The sequence below is a fragment of the Athene cunicularia genome (genome assembly GCF_003259725.1).
Source record: "Athene cunicularia isolate RWA chromosome 1 unlocalized genomic scaffold, athCun1 chr1_part1, whole genome shotgun sequence".
NCBI lineage: Eukaryota > Metazoa > Chordata > Aves > Strigiformes > Strigidae > Athene > Athene cunicularia.
The window spans coordinates 63,730,925-63,745,003 of NW_020799091.1; the positions used below are offsets into that span (position 1 = coordinate 63,730,925).

Below are 14,079 nucleotides of genomic sequence, written 5' to 3' on the forward strand. Positions count from 1 at the left end.
CCGAGCCGAGGCCCCGGCGTGTGCGGGGCCAAACGTACCGTGCGAAGGTTTCGTCGCCTTGGGTGGAGTTTGTAACCCGCTCCTTGTGCCGAACTTCCACGATCAAACACGACGTGGCTTGGCAGAACTGAATGAAGCAGGGTGAGGAGGACTGGTACGGGCTCCCGTCCGGCAGCTGGTTTTCAACTACCTGTATCTTCCTTCGCAGAAAGACCCAAATTACCAGATAATTACACTCAGGACACATGGCAGAAACTTCACGAAGCGGTGGGAGCGATACAGAGCAGCATTTCTATTAAATACAACCTTGAAGAGCTCTACCAGGTAAGGCGTGTAGAGTTTTTTTCAGTTTAACAAAAGGACTTTCACAGAGCTACATACTTAATGTAATGCATTTTGATTTGTTAAAAGCTGATTATATTTTCTGAACTGTTCATTCCATACTCTGTTTCTAGTCAGTTTGCAGTTTTATATAGCAGTTCCCTGGAGAGTTACCAGGATCTGGGCCCATGAAAAAGCAGTTTATGAGAGTCAGAGAAAGCTGTGCCTGGGCAGGGTTGAGATTTAAGCCTAGATCTCTCCACTACAGTGCCTACCCAAGATGCCAAAACCAGGATCTTACTCTTGCTGGATTATTCAGATATGTATTTTATCATGATTCCTCTTCTGTACATGCTTTGGTCTCTTGTGAATACTAATGTTGAAATATCTGCTGTTATTGTAGACAATAACAATTAGACTAGCATCAATACCCCTTGGGGAATTAAAAAATAACCTTGACTGAGCAGCCAACAAACTGTCAGTTTACTTGTGTTGCAGATTACTGTCACATTTTCATAACAATCAGGATCTTAATTTTTTGATTAAAATAGTGAGAAAAGTATTTCTGGAACATGTGGACTACTGGAGTAGGGTCTAGGGAGGGTAAAATAGAGAAATAAATACTCATAAGCCATTTCTTTCTAATTTCTCCATTTATATATAGTTTAGTTTTATAATATTTTAAATGTATGCTTTGAGATATTTCTCTGAAGTAATTTTTTAGAGTGATCATGTTATAAAAAAATTATTGGTGCGCTAAGCTGTGCTACATAGCTTAAGTTAGTTATGAATTTTCTGTGGGTGCAGGTGTTTGATCTGCAAGTGTGGATCTCATTGCCAGATCAGGACTTCAGACATTATTATGCTCACCTGAAATTTTCTAAATGTTCAAATGAGGTAGGTTTGATGTTGTCTGCAAAGTGCAGACTGAGGGAGGAGGTGGCCAGCTGTTCACACTGGGTCCATGCTCAAGAAAATGAGTGTGAATTTGAGAGCTGACTATGCTTGCTTGTCTCTGTGATTAGTTAGGGTGTATAATATATGGATGATTATGTAAATGCATATTGACTTAATATAATTTATTCCCTTTAAATAGGTGACTGTGATATACTCATCTATTTATACTTGCAGGTTTGCAGTTTGAATTACATATTTTATGGTTTTAAATGCTGCATTTGAAATATCCTGCTTTTTCATGACTAGCTAAAAAAAACCCACGGATGCTTTGAGTGTTACCTAACTTGTTTTCAGAGGCTGAGAAATGAGATTATAGTAATATGGCTATGCAATTGCCAGAGTACAGACTTTTTTGGCAGAAGAGGAGAGAGATTTCAGATAAAATATGAAGGCAGAACTGTACTACTTGCTTTTTCTGTTTGCCTGCTTATTTGTAAAAACTGCACAAGGCTGGTCCAGTAATCTGTAAGGCAGCGGTGCAAATCAGCAAGACTTCTGCCCAGTTGGGTGGTGGTGGTCAGCATGCCTGTGCATAGATAGGTACATACTCTCCTGCCAAAGGAATAAAAGATGAAGTTCAGCATCTGTTGGAAACCTGATCTGTACTTACAGATCGTTTTAACTGCCTCTTGGTGAGCACCGAGTCATCCACGGGAAAATTTCTCTGTGTGCATCAGTTCTTAAGCTTAGGGCTTTCTTTTTTTGTGTCTTTATCTGACGTTATAGGAGGAAGTGAGAGGAGGCCTACTAGAGTTCAGTGCAGTGAGCAGGCTGGTGTACCAGCCTGCCTTTGAACTTTCTGATTTATTTATTTAATTTGGCACAGTGGCTGAGGAAAAACTGAAGAACAGTGTCAAGGCTTTGTAGGAAGCTTGAAGGATACTCCTTTCCAGGCATTAGAGGCAGCATGGGATTAGACATGAAGGTGCTTGGCAGAGATGTAGTCAGTGAGCAGTGGGAGGGTGGCAGCCAATTTTTTGCGACTAAAATAGAAATGATGTCTGGAATTGGTGGTAGATTGCACAGATTTTGATAGAAGTAGCTTATACATGATGGGATAGAGAAAGTGGGGCAGTGCAAAGAATTGACGAGTGAAGAGTGAGTGATAAAAATAATGGAAAAAGAAAATTCCCTTTGCAGCAAGGTCCTAAATAACCTGAAATGGGGCAGCACTGCCCTTCTGGAGGACATAAGAGTAGGACGGTGTAGTAGTGAAGGAAAAAAATTGATGAGAGTCCTGATCAGACTTTCATTTGGATGGATGGATAGGAAGGACTCTGTCTTAGGAAACGTTAACAATCTGCAAAATGATTATGTGTAAATACTGTTCGTTGCAGATGTCATTTCACTTAACAGATGAAAAACATAATATAGGCACTGTGTGATAGTTTAATTTGTTTATTTGCTTTCTTTAAGGTTATATCAAAATTGAGGGAAGACATTGTTAATGTGCACTTAAATAAAATGACATCAGGTAGGTTAGAATTACCCCATGGGGAGATCTTTGGGAACCAGATTCACTTTATGTTTTGGAAGACAAACTCTTTAGGATGTTTGGACCTGTAGAGGAAATAATACAAGAAGTAGCAATTATTTGCATAATAAATGTTAAAACAGAAGACTCTGCTCAGAACAAGCTATTAAAAAGTTGATTTGAATTACTGGGTTTGTGTAGGTGAGGAGTCTGAAAGTGTTGTCTTTCTCCTATCCTTGCAGATGTGATAATTACTGTTGCTTTTTTCCAAACTAATTGTTGCAAGATGACTAGAAGTCAAATTTTGTCAGAAAGAGGGACAGCAAAAACTCTGAATGAAACAAAAGGTGAAGGAGAAGAAAATTGCTGGGTTTCACGTCCCCCCATCAAAAAAAAAGCAGAAATGGCTAGTAGAGGTGGCACTGAGGTGATACAGCTGTGGTTTGAAACACACTTGAAGCTGACACTCTTGCCCAAAGCAATAGCCCTGCTTTCCCCCCTCACCTCTGTCTTGGCCTGTGCACTTGCTAGCCAATATGTTTGGGTGATTTTAAACTGAAACAGAGTGAAGAACATTTACTAATGCTTTGACAAAGAGTTACATGCTGGCATTAGGCACCATAACATTTCATATTAAAGAAATAAGGCGCAGCAAAATAAGCTAAAATTTGGGGAAAACTGAGTAAAGGGCAAGCACTCTGAAAATATTGAAGCTTTGTCCAAGTTCACTGATGCTATCAAAAAATTTGTCAACAGAATGTAGCACTATAAATCCTCTGGAGCAAAGGAAAACATTCTTGGGTCAGTTTTAGTTGCCCAGATGAAATTGTGCTTTAAATCTTAGGCCTGTTCTGTGTAGTATCACCTCATAGTATAAATGCAGTTGAGGTGAAGTTAAAGGAAAGGACAGCTGGATTTTTAGTTCTAAAAATCATGTTCAACTCCTTCAAATAATTGTGTGAAGCACTGAACAGCCAAAAATACTTGCTGTAAACTTTACAGTTCTTATAGAACATTTGGCTGTCTTCATTGTGATTCATTTCAGATGCTATGGTCTATTAATGAAATTATTGAAATACAGCATACAAGTTAAAGTGTGCCTGGACCAAAGTCTAAATATAGGCAGTGGTATAAAGCATGTCTATGTTTTTCTCTTCATCATTTTCATTGAGTTTCTTGTGAGGGGAAAAAAGTTAATGTAAGACAACATAATTACTAAATAGCTGAACAGCAGTATTCTAGAGATGGCCAGATCTGCCTCGGTGTAGTCTAGGTCAGCTGCATCATAACTCGATTTATATTAATGTGGTAACCACAAGAATGTTTGTTTTGGGGCAGAATCGGTCATCTTAGTCAACTATGATAAATACTCAACTAAGTCACATGAGGTCCCAATAAATCAATTCAAGTCTTTATTTAATGGTTAATGTGTGTGGGGGGGTGGTTTTGGGTTTTTTAAATTTTTTTTTTTTTTTTCCCCCTTGTTTACACACCTTAGCACAAGTGTGTGAATCAGTGGAAATATTTGGAAAGAATTAAGTTAAAATGACAGGAAAGCAGCTGTATTCATTTACCTACCATTTATAGAGAGTGATTGAAATGTCTACCTTAAAATTATTAAGAAGTGAAAATATTTGGTATGATTGTGTTCCCCCCCAAAAAAGTGCATGTGTGAGTGCGCTGGAGGCTGGACAAAATGGACCTACAGGAAGAGTTCTACTGCCAAACAGTATTCAGGGGGAGGGGTGGAAATCCTAGTCATGTTTGACAGCACATCTGAAATATAATCCAGATGGTGATGGTGGACCTTGTTTGTACACAAAATCTGGCAGCATGAGAGAGATCAAAATCAGAAAGGAATCATGAAGTCTTAATTTCTCTACGTAGTTTGGGTAATTTTATTTTGATGTTTTGGTTTTGTGCATGGCTTGAACAGATAATGCTGATATTTTTTTCTCTTTGTTTTTGGCTTTGATTACACAGGCACAAAAATCTGAGTTCTCTCTCTTTTTTTGGGGGGGTCTCATTCATAATCTTCTTTTGGTTTTTAGGCTGTTGAAAATCTCTGTTCTTACAAAGTCTCTGCTACACTGTACAAGCAGCTGCGACAAGTCTGTGAGGATCATGTGAAAGCACAAATCCTTCAATTCAGAGAATATCCTTTTCCCGTGCACAGAAATGGTTAGAATGGTTAGTTTAGACCATTATTTTTAAAACCAAAACTTTGTAAAAATTGCACCAGTATTTGCCAATGTGTTAAAGAGGTTCTTTGACCACTTACATATTTTTAAATCAGGTGTAAGCAACTTTAGTTATCTGGGTGAATAATTTTTGTGCACCAATATATAGCATGCTAATAACAAATTGCTTATAATTTTAATAGGAATGCAAATTTTACGTCTAATCTAGGAAATGTCAATCGCACTATGAGATTTAAGAGCAGGTATGGATTTGTATGACAGGTGACTGGTGGAGATGCTTACAGTAGCAATAGTTTAAAAAAAAACATTGCAGTAATTTTCAACAACAGTGTCTTCTGTAAAAGAATTCTCAAACCTGAAGTACACCTGCTTGACCAATAATAGGTCAGCAGTGATGTGTCATGGAGGAATTCTACAAACCCTTTAGATATCTTACATGTACCTTGGGAGGTTCTTGGCAGAGCTCTAAGTTTAGGAGATTACCGGTCTGTCTTCAGACACACAGAAGCCTGAAGGTTTATGGTAAATTACCCCACAGTTTTCTGAAGTTACATTGCTGGACTTTTCTTCTGGCCGAACTGGTCACAGAAGTGCCTGTAGATCTTCTCTGGACACCTGGGTGTAGCCAGCCCTATTTTCTGAATTCTGTAGTGCTTTGCACGCTGAGACCATGTTTTATGTGATAGTTGTCTTCTGTGTAATAGCTTTGGGGTTGTGCTTGCTCTGGCAGTAGGATAGATAGAGTCTATGTCCACCTGGCTGTCCCCACATTCCTGGATAGTGCCTTAGCAAGCAGATGCTGGAGAGTGCCATACTGAACAGATACTGTTGTACTTCGGGTGTTAGCAGTGTCTCCCAGGTCTCTGTATGTTTTTATTAGTAGAAAATGATAGGTTACAATAGACAGAAGGAAGGGATGGTTGCTCAGAAAGAGCCTTCTTTCCTGGTGAATGCTTTAAATGTGCTTCACACTGTGACTCTCAGTTTCTCAGTTCACTGCATTCCCCTGGTAGGCACCTACACTCATGAAGAAGATAATTTTTTTTATTTCCCCCCCATTATCTAGCTAAGTCCCAACATGGTTTTGAGTTGTGTGTTTTGGGAAGTATTTTTGAGTCCTGGTTAAGGAGTCTGGCTTCTACATAGTATATAGGAAGCGTAGGTACATAATCAGCACTGTGAATTCACCTTTTATATGGCAGCTGATTTTTTTCATTACATTTAGTTTGATGCATTTAAACTAAAAAGTACATCAGTCAGTAGCCTCTTAAACATAACCGATCTCTGAAAACCAAATCTTTCAGTCTGCTTTAAAGCAGTGTACAGTCAACCATTTTTTGTATCTCTGCCTTTTCAAACTTCAGACAATCTTCTGAAGAGGTGTTTTAAAACTGCTTTCTCCCTGCCCTCTGACAGAGCTGGTGGTTTTGAGAGTCGAAAATTTTGAATTTTACAGGTATATGACTGTATATCCCAAGGACATGAGATCAAATTAATCAGATTTGGCCAGAGGGAATTGGAGATGATACTGTGCAGGAGAGGAAGGTAAAACCCCATTTGGATTTACTCATATGACACACGAGAATTCTGTTGTTTGTAAATAACAATTGGATCTGTTGTGTAATGAAGAAAACTATAGTTTACTTATGGAGACCTGGAGATGCATATGAAAAGAGTGGTATTTGGATTTGTTGAGGATTATTTAGAACTGTAACTGCTTTTAAGAGATTAGGGTCACTCCTGTTGTGCGCAGTGTGAACTCATTAAACAAACAAAATAAACCTTTCTATACCTTTCACCTCAATTGGTAACAAGGTTGTTTTTGACACTGGTGGGATTTCTTGTTTAAATCTATATCCAAGTTATACATTGCAGCCACTAGATGGTATTACTGAAGAGCAGTGAGCGTTATTCCTTGAAAACATAGGGAGGCCTTCTGGAGAACTGCCAGCCCCTTTGCTAGGCAGAAGCTCTGCAATTAACAGTTTATCCCTGGGCAGTCACAGTAACATCAGAATATCCATGGAGCAGCTTTGCTTAATAGCTGGCAAGATCATCTCCAGAATCTGGCCTGAAAAGATATCAGCAAACTAGTTTTCCTTAATAGGTGCTGTACAGATTCTCTGGATAGTCTTTTATTTTTAAAGAAGATAAATAAATGCTGGCAAGATCATTGCAGACAAATGGTAAGTTGAATGTTTGCTCAGAATACATATCCTTGGAGTGTGAAGTCTGACAAAAAGGGAGGTTGTTATGGTTTTAACATGGGACTGTGTTGCACCTTCTCCTACAAGTTTCAGCATTGCTTTTCACTTTCCCCTTTGCTAGCTGGGGGCGGTTTTGTTGTTGAAAACTTAAGTTCTGTTGTGTTAACTCTGACTTTTATAGGTTTCATATGAAGTTGGAATATTACTCAGAAATATATTGACTCCTGTTTTCTGTGGTATAAAGAAAAACTAACCAGGTTATGCTGAAATTGTTTGCTGTTTGTAATTTTAAGTAATTGGAGAATGCACAATCTTGACTTTTAGATAGCTCCAAGCATTAGGTTAATTTGTGCCTTTTTTTTTTTTTTTTTTTTTGGCAAAGCAGAGATGATTGTCCTGAGTATAGGGCTAAGAAACAAGAAGATTGAAGAACTGAAACTCTTTTTCTTTCTGCCCTTCTTGTCTTCTACCTCCACAATAAATTGTTATAGAAAAAAATTCTCTCTCAAAGATACTCCGTGTGAATTGTCCCTTTAAGAATGCATCATTACAATTCTAAACCAGCATTTTACATTGAGTTTTCATTGCACTGTCACTTAGCTTTGGCTACAGATGTCCCAAATGTTTCTATTTTCATTCCTTGAATCCACCCTGCTCCCCTCCCCTATGAGAGATGAGCAGAGGTATGTGTTTTTTAAGTGAAATAAAAATGGAAAGCATGGAAACTATTTAAAACAAATTCAACAGTCTGAGAAAATAGAGTTGAAGTTTATTGCCTTGAAAATGTAATTAAACTGGATCTGTGGGGTTTTTTGTTTTTTGTTTTTGTTTTTTTTTAAAGGCTTTTAATATGACCTCTGTTCACTTTAATTACTTTTGAGTGTTCTTTTTTTTTTCCTTCTCAAAGCAACAACCTGTAGTAAGTGGCTTTCTTGCCTATGTGCTGAGTTAGCACTTGTGCTATTTAAGAAAAAAAGTCAGCCTCGCTGATGTTTACTTTAATATGCTTGGCGGGAAACTATGTCAGCTTGAGAATTGCTTCAGAAGCAATGAAATCTTTTAGGGGAGGAGTAGGTGGACAGCTGGGGATAGAAATCTCTGTAGCTGGCCTGGGAGTGAGTTAATTAGTGTGACTGACATCAGGACTGACGTCCTGAGTTATGCTAATGCTAAACCGAAAGCTGGGCAGCCTTTTTATGAGCAAAATTAAAAATGGGTTTTGAATGTGAAACAGTAATAAGCTAAAAAATCACCTCCTTCTCCCACTTCTTTAATTTTAAAAAAAGATAATATATTATTATATCTTCTTTCTCGTGTTAGAATTAATGTGTAACTATTTCTCATAAATTTTGACAGCTAACTTTTATTGTGAAAAGATTTGTTGCACAGTTTATTGCTGTCTTTGCTTAAAGCTGCTTCTCCTCTAAAAGCAAAAACTGTGGCAGCATGCTATTTCAGGGGGTTTATTGAATGTCTTGGTGGTACTGCTTGAATAGCTTATGTATCTCTAGCAATAAAACTCATTAACAGGCTAGTAAAACTATTTAGTTAATGGTTATGAATTTGAAAACCCTCTTGGATGTACTTAGCAATACCACTTAGTAATTGTATTAATATCAATAAATTACATACCAGTGGCTGTACAAGTCACCATAAAAGTTGAAAACACATGCGTCAGTAGTTAAGGTGCGTGTCTATATGATGTAGTTTTTCAGAAGTTGCTTTATAATTTAAAATGCCACATGATGGTAAAGAGGAAAGCATTTTCTTTATATATTTTCAGATCATGATCAGAAGCATTTTCTTATTTTTGGATCGTACATATGTACTTCAGAATTCAATGCTTCCTTCTATATGGTAGGTATCTATGTAAGTATTCCTTGAATCTGCAGAGTTTGAACATGCTGTTATATTTGCAAATGTTGAAAATGAATTTTTCACATTATATTTTATCTGTGTAATAGGTCTCTCAAATTTTGTGTTAATTTATGGAAATACATGTGTCAGCATATACGTGTGTCATTTCCTCCTTCCCCAGGAACATTCATTGTCAAGTGAGGGTAAAAGAAGAAAAAGTTCTGTGAACATATGCTTAAAAGTCAAGGCATATATATAGCTGTAGTTGTGGGGAACGTCCTTGGGCTGCCGCCTCTGTGCCTTAGCACTGGCCCAGCATTACTTTAGGTGTTTCTGATTTTGATAAAATTCAACATTCAACTTGCTCAGTTTTTTTAAATAAGTCAGATATACACTGACAAGGTGCAGGTCATCTTTGTAGCACTGGCCTCTTGAGAGTCAAGACCTGTCAGTGTTGAGATGATGCTACTGTACTTTCAGCACACCATGATCACATATTTGGGCATTCTGTTTTTAAGCATCCCTCTTGAGGGGCATTTTATATCATTGCCCAAGCAAACAAACCCAGACTTTGCTGAAAGCTTCTGGTATTGTTATTCCGTCTAAAGCAAAACAAAAATGTAGATGAAGTACTGAAGTAAGAGCGTGCCTTTTCCCTGCCTGCCTGAATTCTGTGCTCTCCAGAGTTCCTCAGGCTGAGTAACATGGCATCCTTCTCCCACCCCTTGCTCATTCTATGGATGTCTGTCTTTCTGACGTCTGCAGTAGTTTTCCTCCAACTTTGTCAAAGTAGTCTGTTTATACTTTGTGTCTTTTTTTCCTCTGACTGAAAAAATTCCCTTTGTTGAAATTCTGATGCATGTGAAGAAGTTGGAGTTAACAAGTTTTATCTAAGGTTCCTCTTTTCCTTGGCCAAGGCAATGAATGTTTAGTAATTGGCTGCTTTGTGGCATAGAAGCACCATTCTTCATCTTCTCAGACTGAAACAATCTGATAGATCATAAGGTCCTAATCATACAGACAATTTGTGCTTTTGAACAAAACTTATGAATTACACATAGATTGACCAATCTAGGGAATTTTATGTTAAGGTATGTGTTCAGATTTTTTTATTTTTATAATTTTTATAACTTTTTTTTTAATAAGCAGAATGTTATAGTCTGTTATGTGAAATATGGGCAGGCTGGTCACAGTTCTCACTGAGGCATATACATCTGGTAGTATGTGGGCTGGTACTTTTATGATAATTCTTGTTACAGTTTTCTTAGTGGACAGTGTCAAAAAGAATATACACGCCATTAATATATTCTCTTTATAAGATGTATACAGTATATTTAATGTGTATTTATTTTTAAAAAAGACTCAGCAGTGTGCTTTATTCATTTTCATTATTCACACAGGGATATGGGGCTAGAGTTATTTAGAAATCACGTCATTAGTGACAAGCAAGTTCAGAGCAAGACTATTGATGGAATCCTCCTACTGATTGAACGAGAACGAAATGGTGAAGCTGTGGACAGAAGTTTGCTGCGGAGTTTGTTGAGCATGCTGTCTGATCTGCAGGCAAGTACAGCAAACTTTATAATAAAGGCTATGTTTAGAAACAAAGTTTGGACTTCTATAATTCATGTGTTGTACAGAAACAGTTTTATTCTTACAGTAAACGTGCTTCAAAATCTAGCTATTAGATTGGTAAGATTGCCTCATCTTTACCCAGTGTGCAATTTTTTTATTCTCTGTTTTTAAGTGAGACCTCTGCCTGTTTTCCTTAGCAGAGGTAATGGCCTGCAGACTCTTAAATAATAGATTTGAAAGTCTTTTAGTATGTGCAATATTTTGTCTGTTTTAATCACTCATTTTCTAATCCCAGTGCTGATTAAATGTTGGAACAAAAACCCACCATCTCTGTCACTCCAAAAAAGCGTCACTTTTTGGAGTCTCGGTCTGTCACAAAAACGTCACTGAATTGGCAACTTTTTAGCAGAGATGCCAAGGATAGAGTGTGTTGCAAAGTTAAGGTCAAGGTTTTTGAATAGATAAGGTCAATCTGTAATTTACTGAAACTTTTCTATTAGCATAGATAACCCAATAGACTAAAAAATGTTGTGCTTCTGACTTTGGCATAGGTTGTCATCTAGCTGTGATGTGTGTGATGTGCAATATAACTTATGAGCTGTCTTTCATTCTTAAAAACTGTTGAGGTTGCTCTGTTCCCAAGTGGTGTATAGTGTTATGAAACTGGCTGAAGTTTTAAGAAGGAGTTCAAAGAGGAGAACTGCATAAAATAGTCCTTTCTGGTCAGGCAGCTTACCTGCTTTTCTGCCTTTCATGTTAACCCTCCAACTTTCTCTAGTGTACCAGAAAGATTAATAGCTAATTATTCCATTCAAGAGAGAAGGCAAACTTCTGTCAAAGAATTTTCAGATCACGTAACCTGGAGGTGCTTTTTCCAACTTCTCTTCCCACTGTTATTTGCCAGGTTTCTTTAACTGCATCAACTTTTCCTAGGTGTTGAGTTTTTAACATTTACTATTTTTTAGCAAAGTACTCTGCTAACTAAAGATAAACATTCCCCTTTATCAGATGCTTCTTACAGAATTGTATTTAAGTCTTCATTCTCCTTCATTGACTCAAAAGTGTAGTTTTCTCTTTTCACTAGGGAAGCTAATCTAGTCTCATCTGTTCTTTTATAACATCTGTCACTTCACTGAGATAGAGATATGCTCATAATCCTGTAATTATACAGCAGGATCTATACTTTTTCCTCTTTCAATGGAAGTTAACTTCTGGGGAAAGAGTAATTAATTAAGCAAATCTTATATTAATTTGAAAACTGTTCATCTCCTACTCATTACTGATTTTTAGGCAATTAATGCAATTGAGGCCCAGCTGCTGAAAGTTGATTCCTCCTTGCAGAAATCCTATTCTATGGCTGTTTCCTATTGTAGAGTTTTACATGTTTTATGCAGAAGATAGTTCCATATGCTGTTAATGTTTTTTCCAGTTATCTTGACGGAAAGAAAGGTAAGAAATGGAATATAGTATTTCATTGTTGAACATGGAGCTAGTCTGAAGAGAAACAATGAGTTGATGCTGAATTAGTGAACTGTTATGCTTTGAATGCTTGTTGAGCCAGGAGTTTCATATTTAAGTTTGCACCGAAAGAAAAAAAAATTAAAGCTTTTAAAAATTCTTAGGAGAAAAAATGGTCAGAATATAATCACTTTACAGCTCTGCCATATGTTTTGGAAGAAATATTTTCTTCGGTCCTTCCAACACATTCAAGGAATCTTTCCTTTTTCTTTTCACTAACTGTCCTTTTACATGTTATCACCTAGCTACTTTTTCCAGCCTCTTTGAACTATTTTATATAGTGGTCATTTCTAACTTCTCTCCTTTCTATACTAAACTGTTAATTGTTAAGCAGAAATTTTTCAATATATGTGAAGTTGGTGGCACCCTTCTTTCCCTGGAGAAAGAGAGTTCACCTTATTTGGTATAATTTGTTTTTCCTGGGCCATTGAGATAAACATGGCAGATCTTAAGGTGCATTACTGAGCATAGTATTATTATACTGATGGGAATTACTTGTTTTGTACCAATGTTTCACTAGTTGGAAGAATTTTATTTTATTTTATTTTAGGCACAGAAATATCAATGGAATTCTTGAGCTCAGGTGGATTGTCTTTGCTGTGCTGTGATGTTGGGTACTGGTGTTGGACTGTGTGCCTTAAACAGAAGCCTGTCAATTTAGCTGATTTGAGTACTGATGACTGAAACACACTGTTGCTGCACTGGAAAATCAGCTCTGATCTCAGTCTTTCTAAAACCAACAGGCAGAGAACTTATGTGTAAATGTAATGTTACTGACACATCTCATAACTGTGCATTCTTGAGATTTTATTTGCCCTCTATGCCTGTCACCAAAAACCAGGATAAAAGTAACTTATCAACACCAATTTGATGCAGATAAGCAGACACTTCTATATTTACGGCAGGACGTGTAGGGGAGTGCTCTCACCAACAATACGTACCAGGCACCAGAACCACACACCTTATATAGAACTTACTCAGACCTATTCATTAAGTATTTATACATAAACATACAGTTTCTAAGAAATCATGAACATATTCTCCTCCTGTTTCCGATTCTGCGCAGTAAAGGTTAGAAATGTCTAGAAATGGGTCTGGGGTGTAATGTGAGTAGGTGGTCCATGAGTTGGTGGTCACGATCTCCCCCTGCCGGAATTACCTTTTGCTTAAGGACATCGTTTTCTTGGCAGGTACTTGCAAGCTGTTAAGGTTATTTCCCTTAGTTCCCATTAATCCTGGACCTTGACAACTACTTGCATTCTTCTAGTCCTATGTATGTATTATAAATCAGTTTACAAATCATCTTGTGTTTTGTTGCCTAGGTTCTAACCGTTCCTACTAAACAATTATGACCAATCCCTTCGGCCTTGGTACGGGGTTGTACAGGGGATTTTAGAGTAGCAGTCGGTTGCTAGATTCAAAGTATGATAAATGTAAATAAATGTTTTTTACTAAAATATCTCTTAATTCTATACTTATATAAAAATCAAACACAATTTAACTTCAGTTGATAATAAAATCAGTAACATGCCTGAGAGCCAAAATATTCTACCCTTACTGGAAACTTAATGTAAGTAACTAAATTGATTTTTTTTTTGAGCAGGTTTACAAGGAATCATTTGAACAGAGGTTTCTGGAAGAGACAAATTGCTTATATGCTGCAGAAGGCCAAAGATTAATGCAAGAAAGAGAAGTAGGTGCATGCTGTAGATGATTTCAAAATGCTGGTTTTATCTGCTGTGAGATTACATAAGAACTTCTGGTAGTGCCATGGTGTGTTAATGTTCAGTAACATTCACTGGTACCCAGGTACACGTGTACACATTCATGTGTTTCGATGTGGACCACAGTATTGTATCAAAGGGAAGAGCAGACTCCAGATTGCCTTGGTGCTTGAAATGTACAATTAAGAGTGGAGAAACCCAGTGACATTTTGTGTAGCTAAAGTCATGCTACCAGAAGTCATTTC

At 37.3% G+C, this 14,079-nt stretch overlaps 1 protein-coding gene across 1 annotated transcript in view; it reads left to right on the forward strand.

The window, feature by feature from the left end:
- Window positions 1-135: 135 nt before the first annotated feature.
- Window positions 136-14,079, forward strand: part of CUL4A (cullin 4A) — a gene marked incomplete at its 5' end in the record, with an annotated part of 40,321 nt that continues 26,377 nt past the window's right edge. The window contains 6 exons of the mRNA XM_026845821.1: window positions 136-324; window positions 4,804-4,907; window positions 7,070-7,139; window positions 8,944-9,017; window positions 10,418-10,580; window positions 13,714-13,803. Coding sequence (XP_026701622.1) covers window positions 136-324; window positions 4,804-4,907; window positions 7,070-7,139; window positions 8,944-9,017; window positions 10,418-10,580; window positions 13,714-13,803 — 690 coding nt within the window. The remainder of the gene's footprint in view (window positions 325-4,803; window positions 4,908-7,069; window positions 7,140-8,943; window positions 9,018-10,417; window positions 10,581-13,713; window positions 13,804-14,079) is intronic.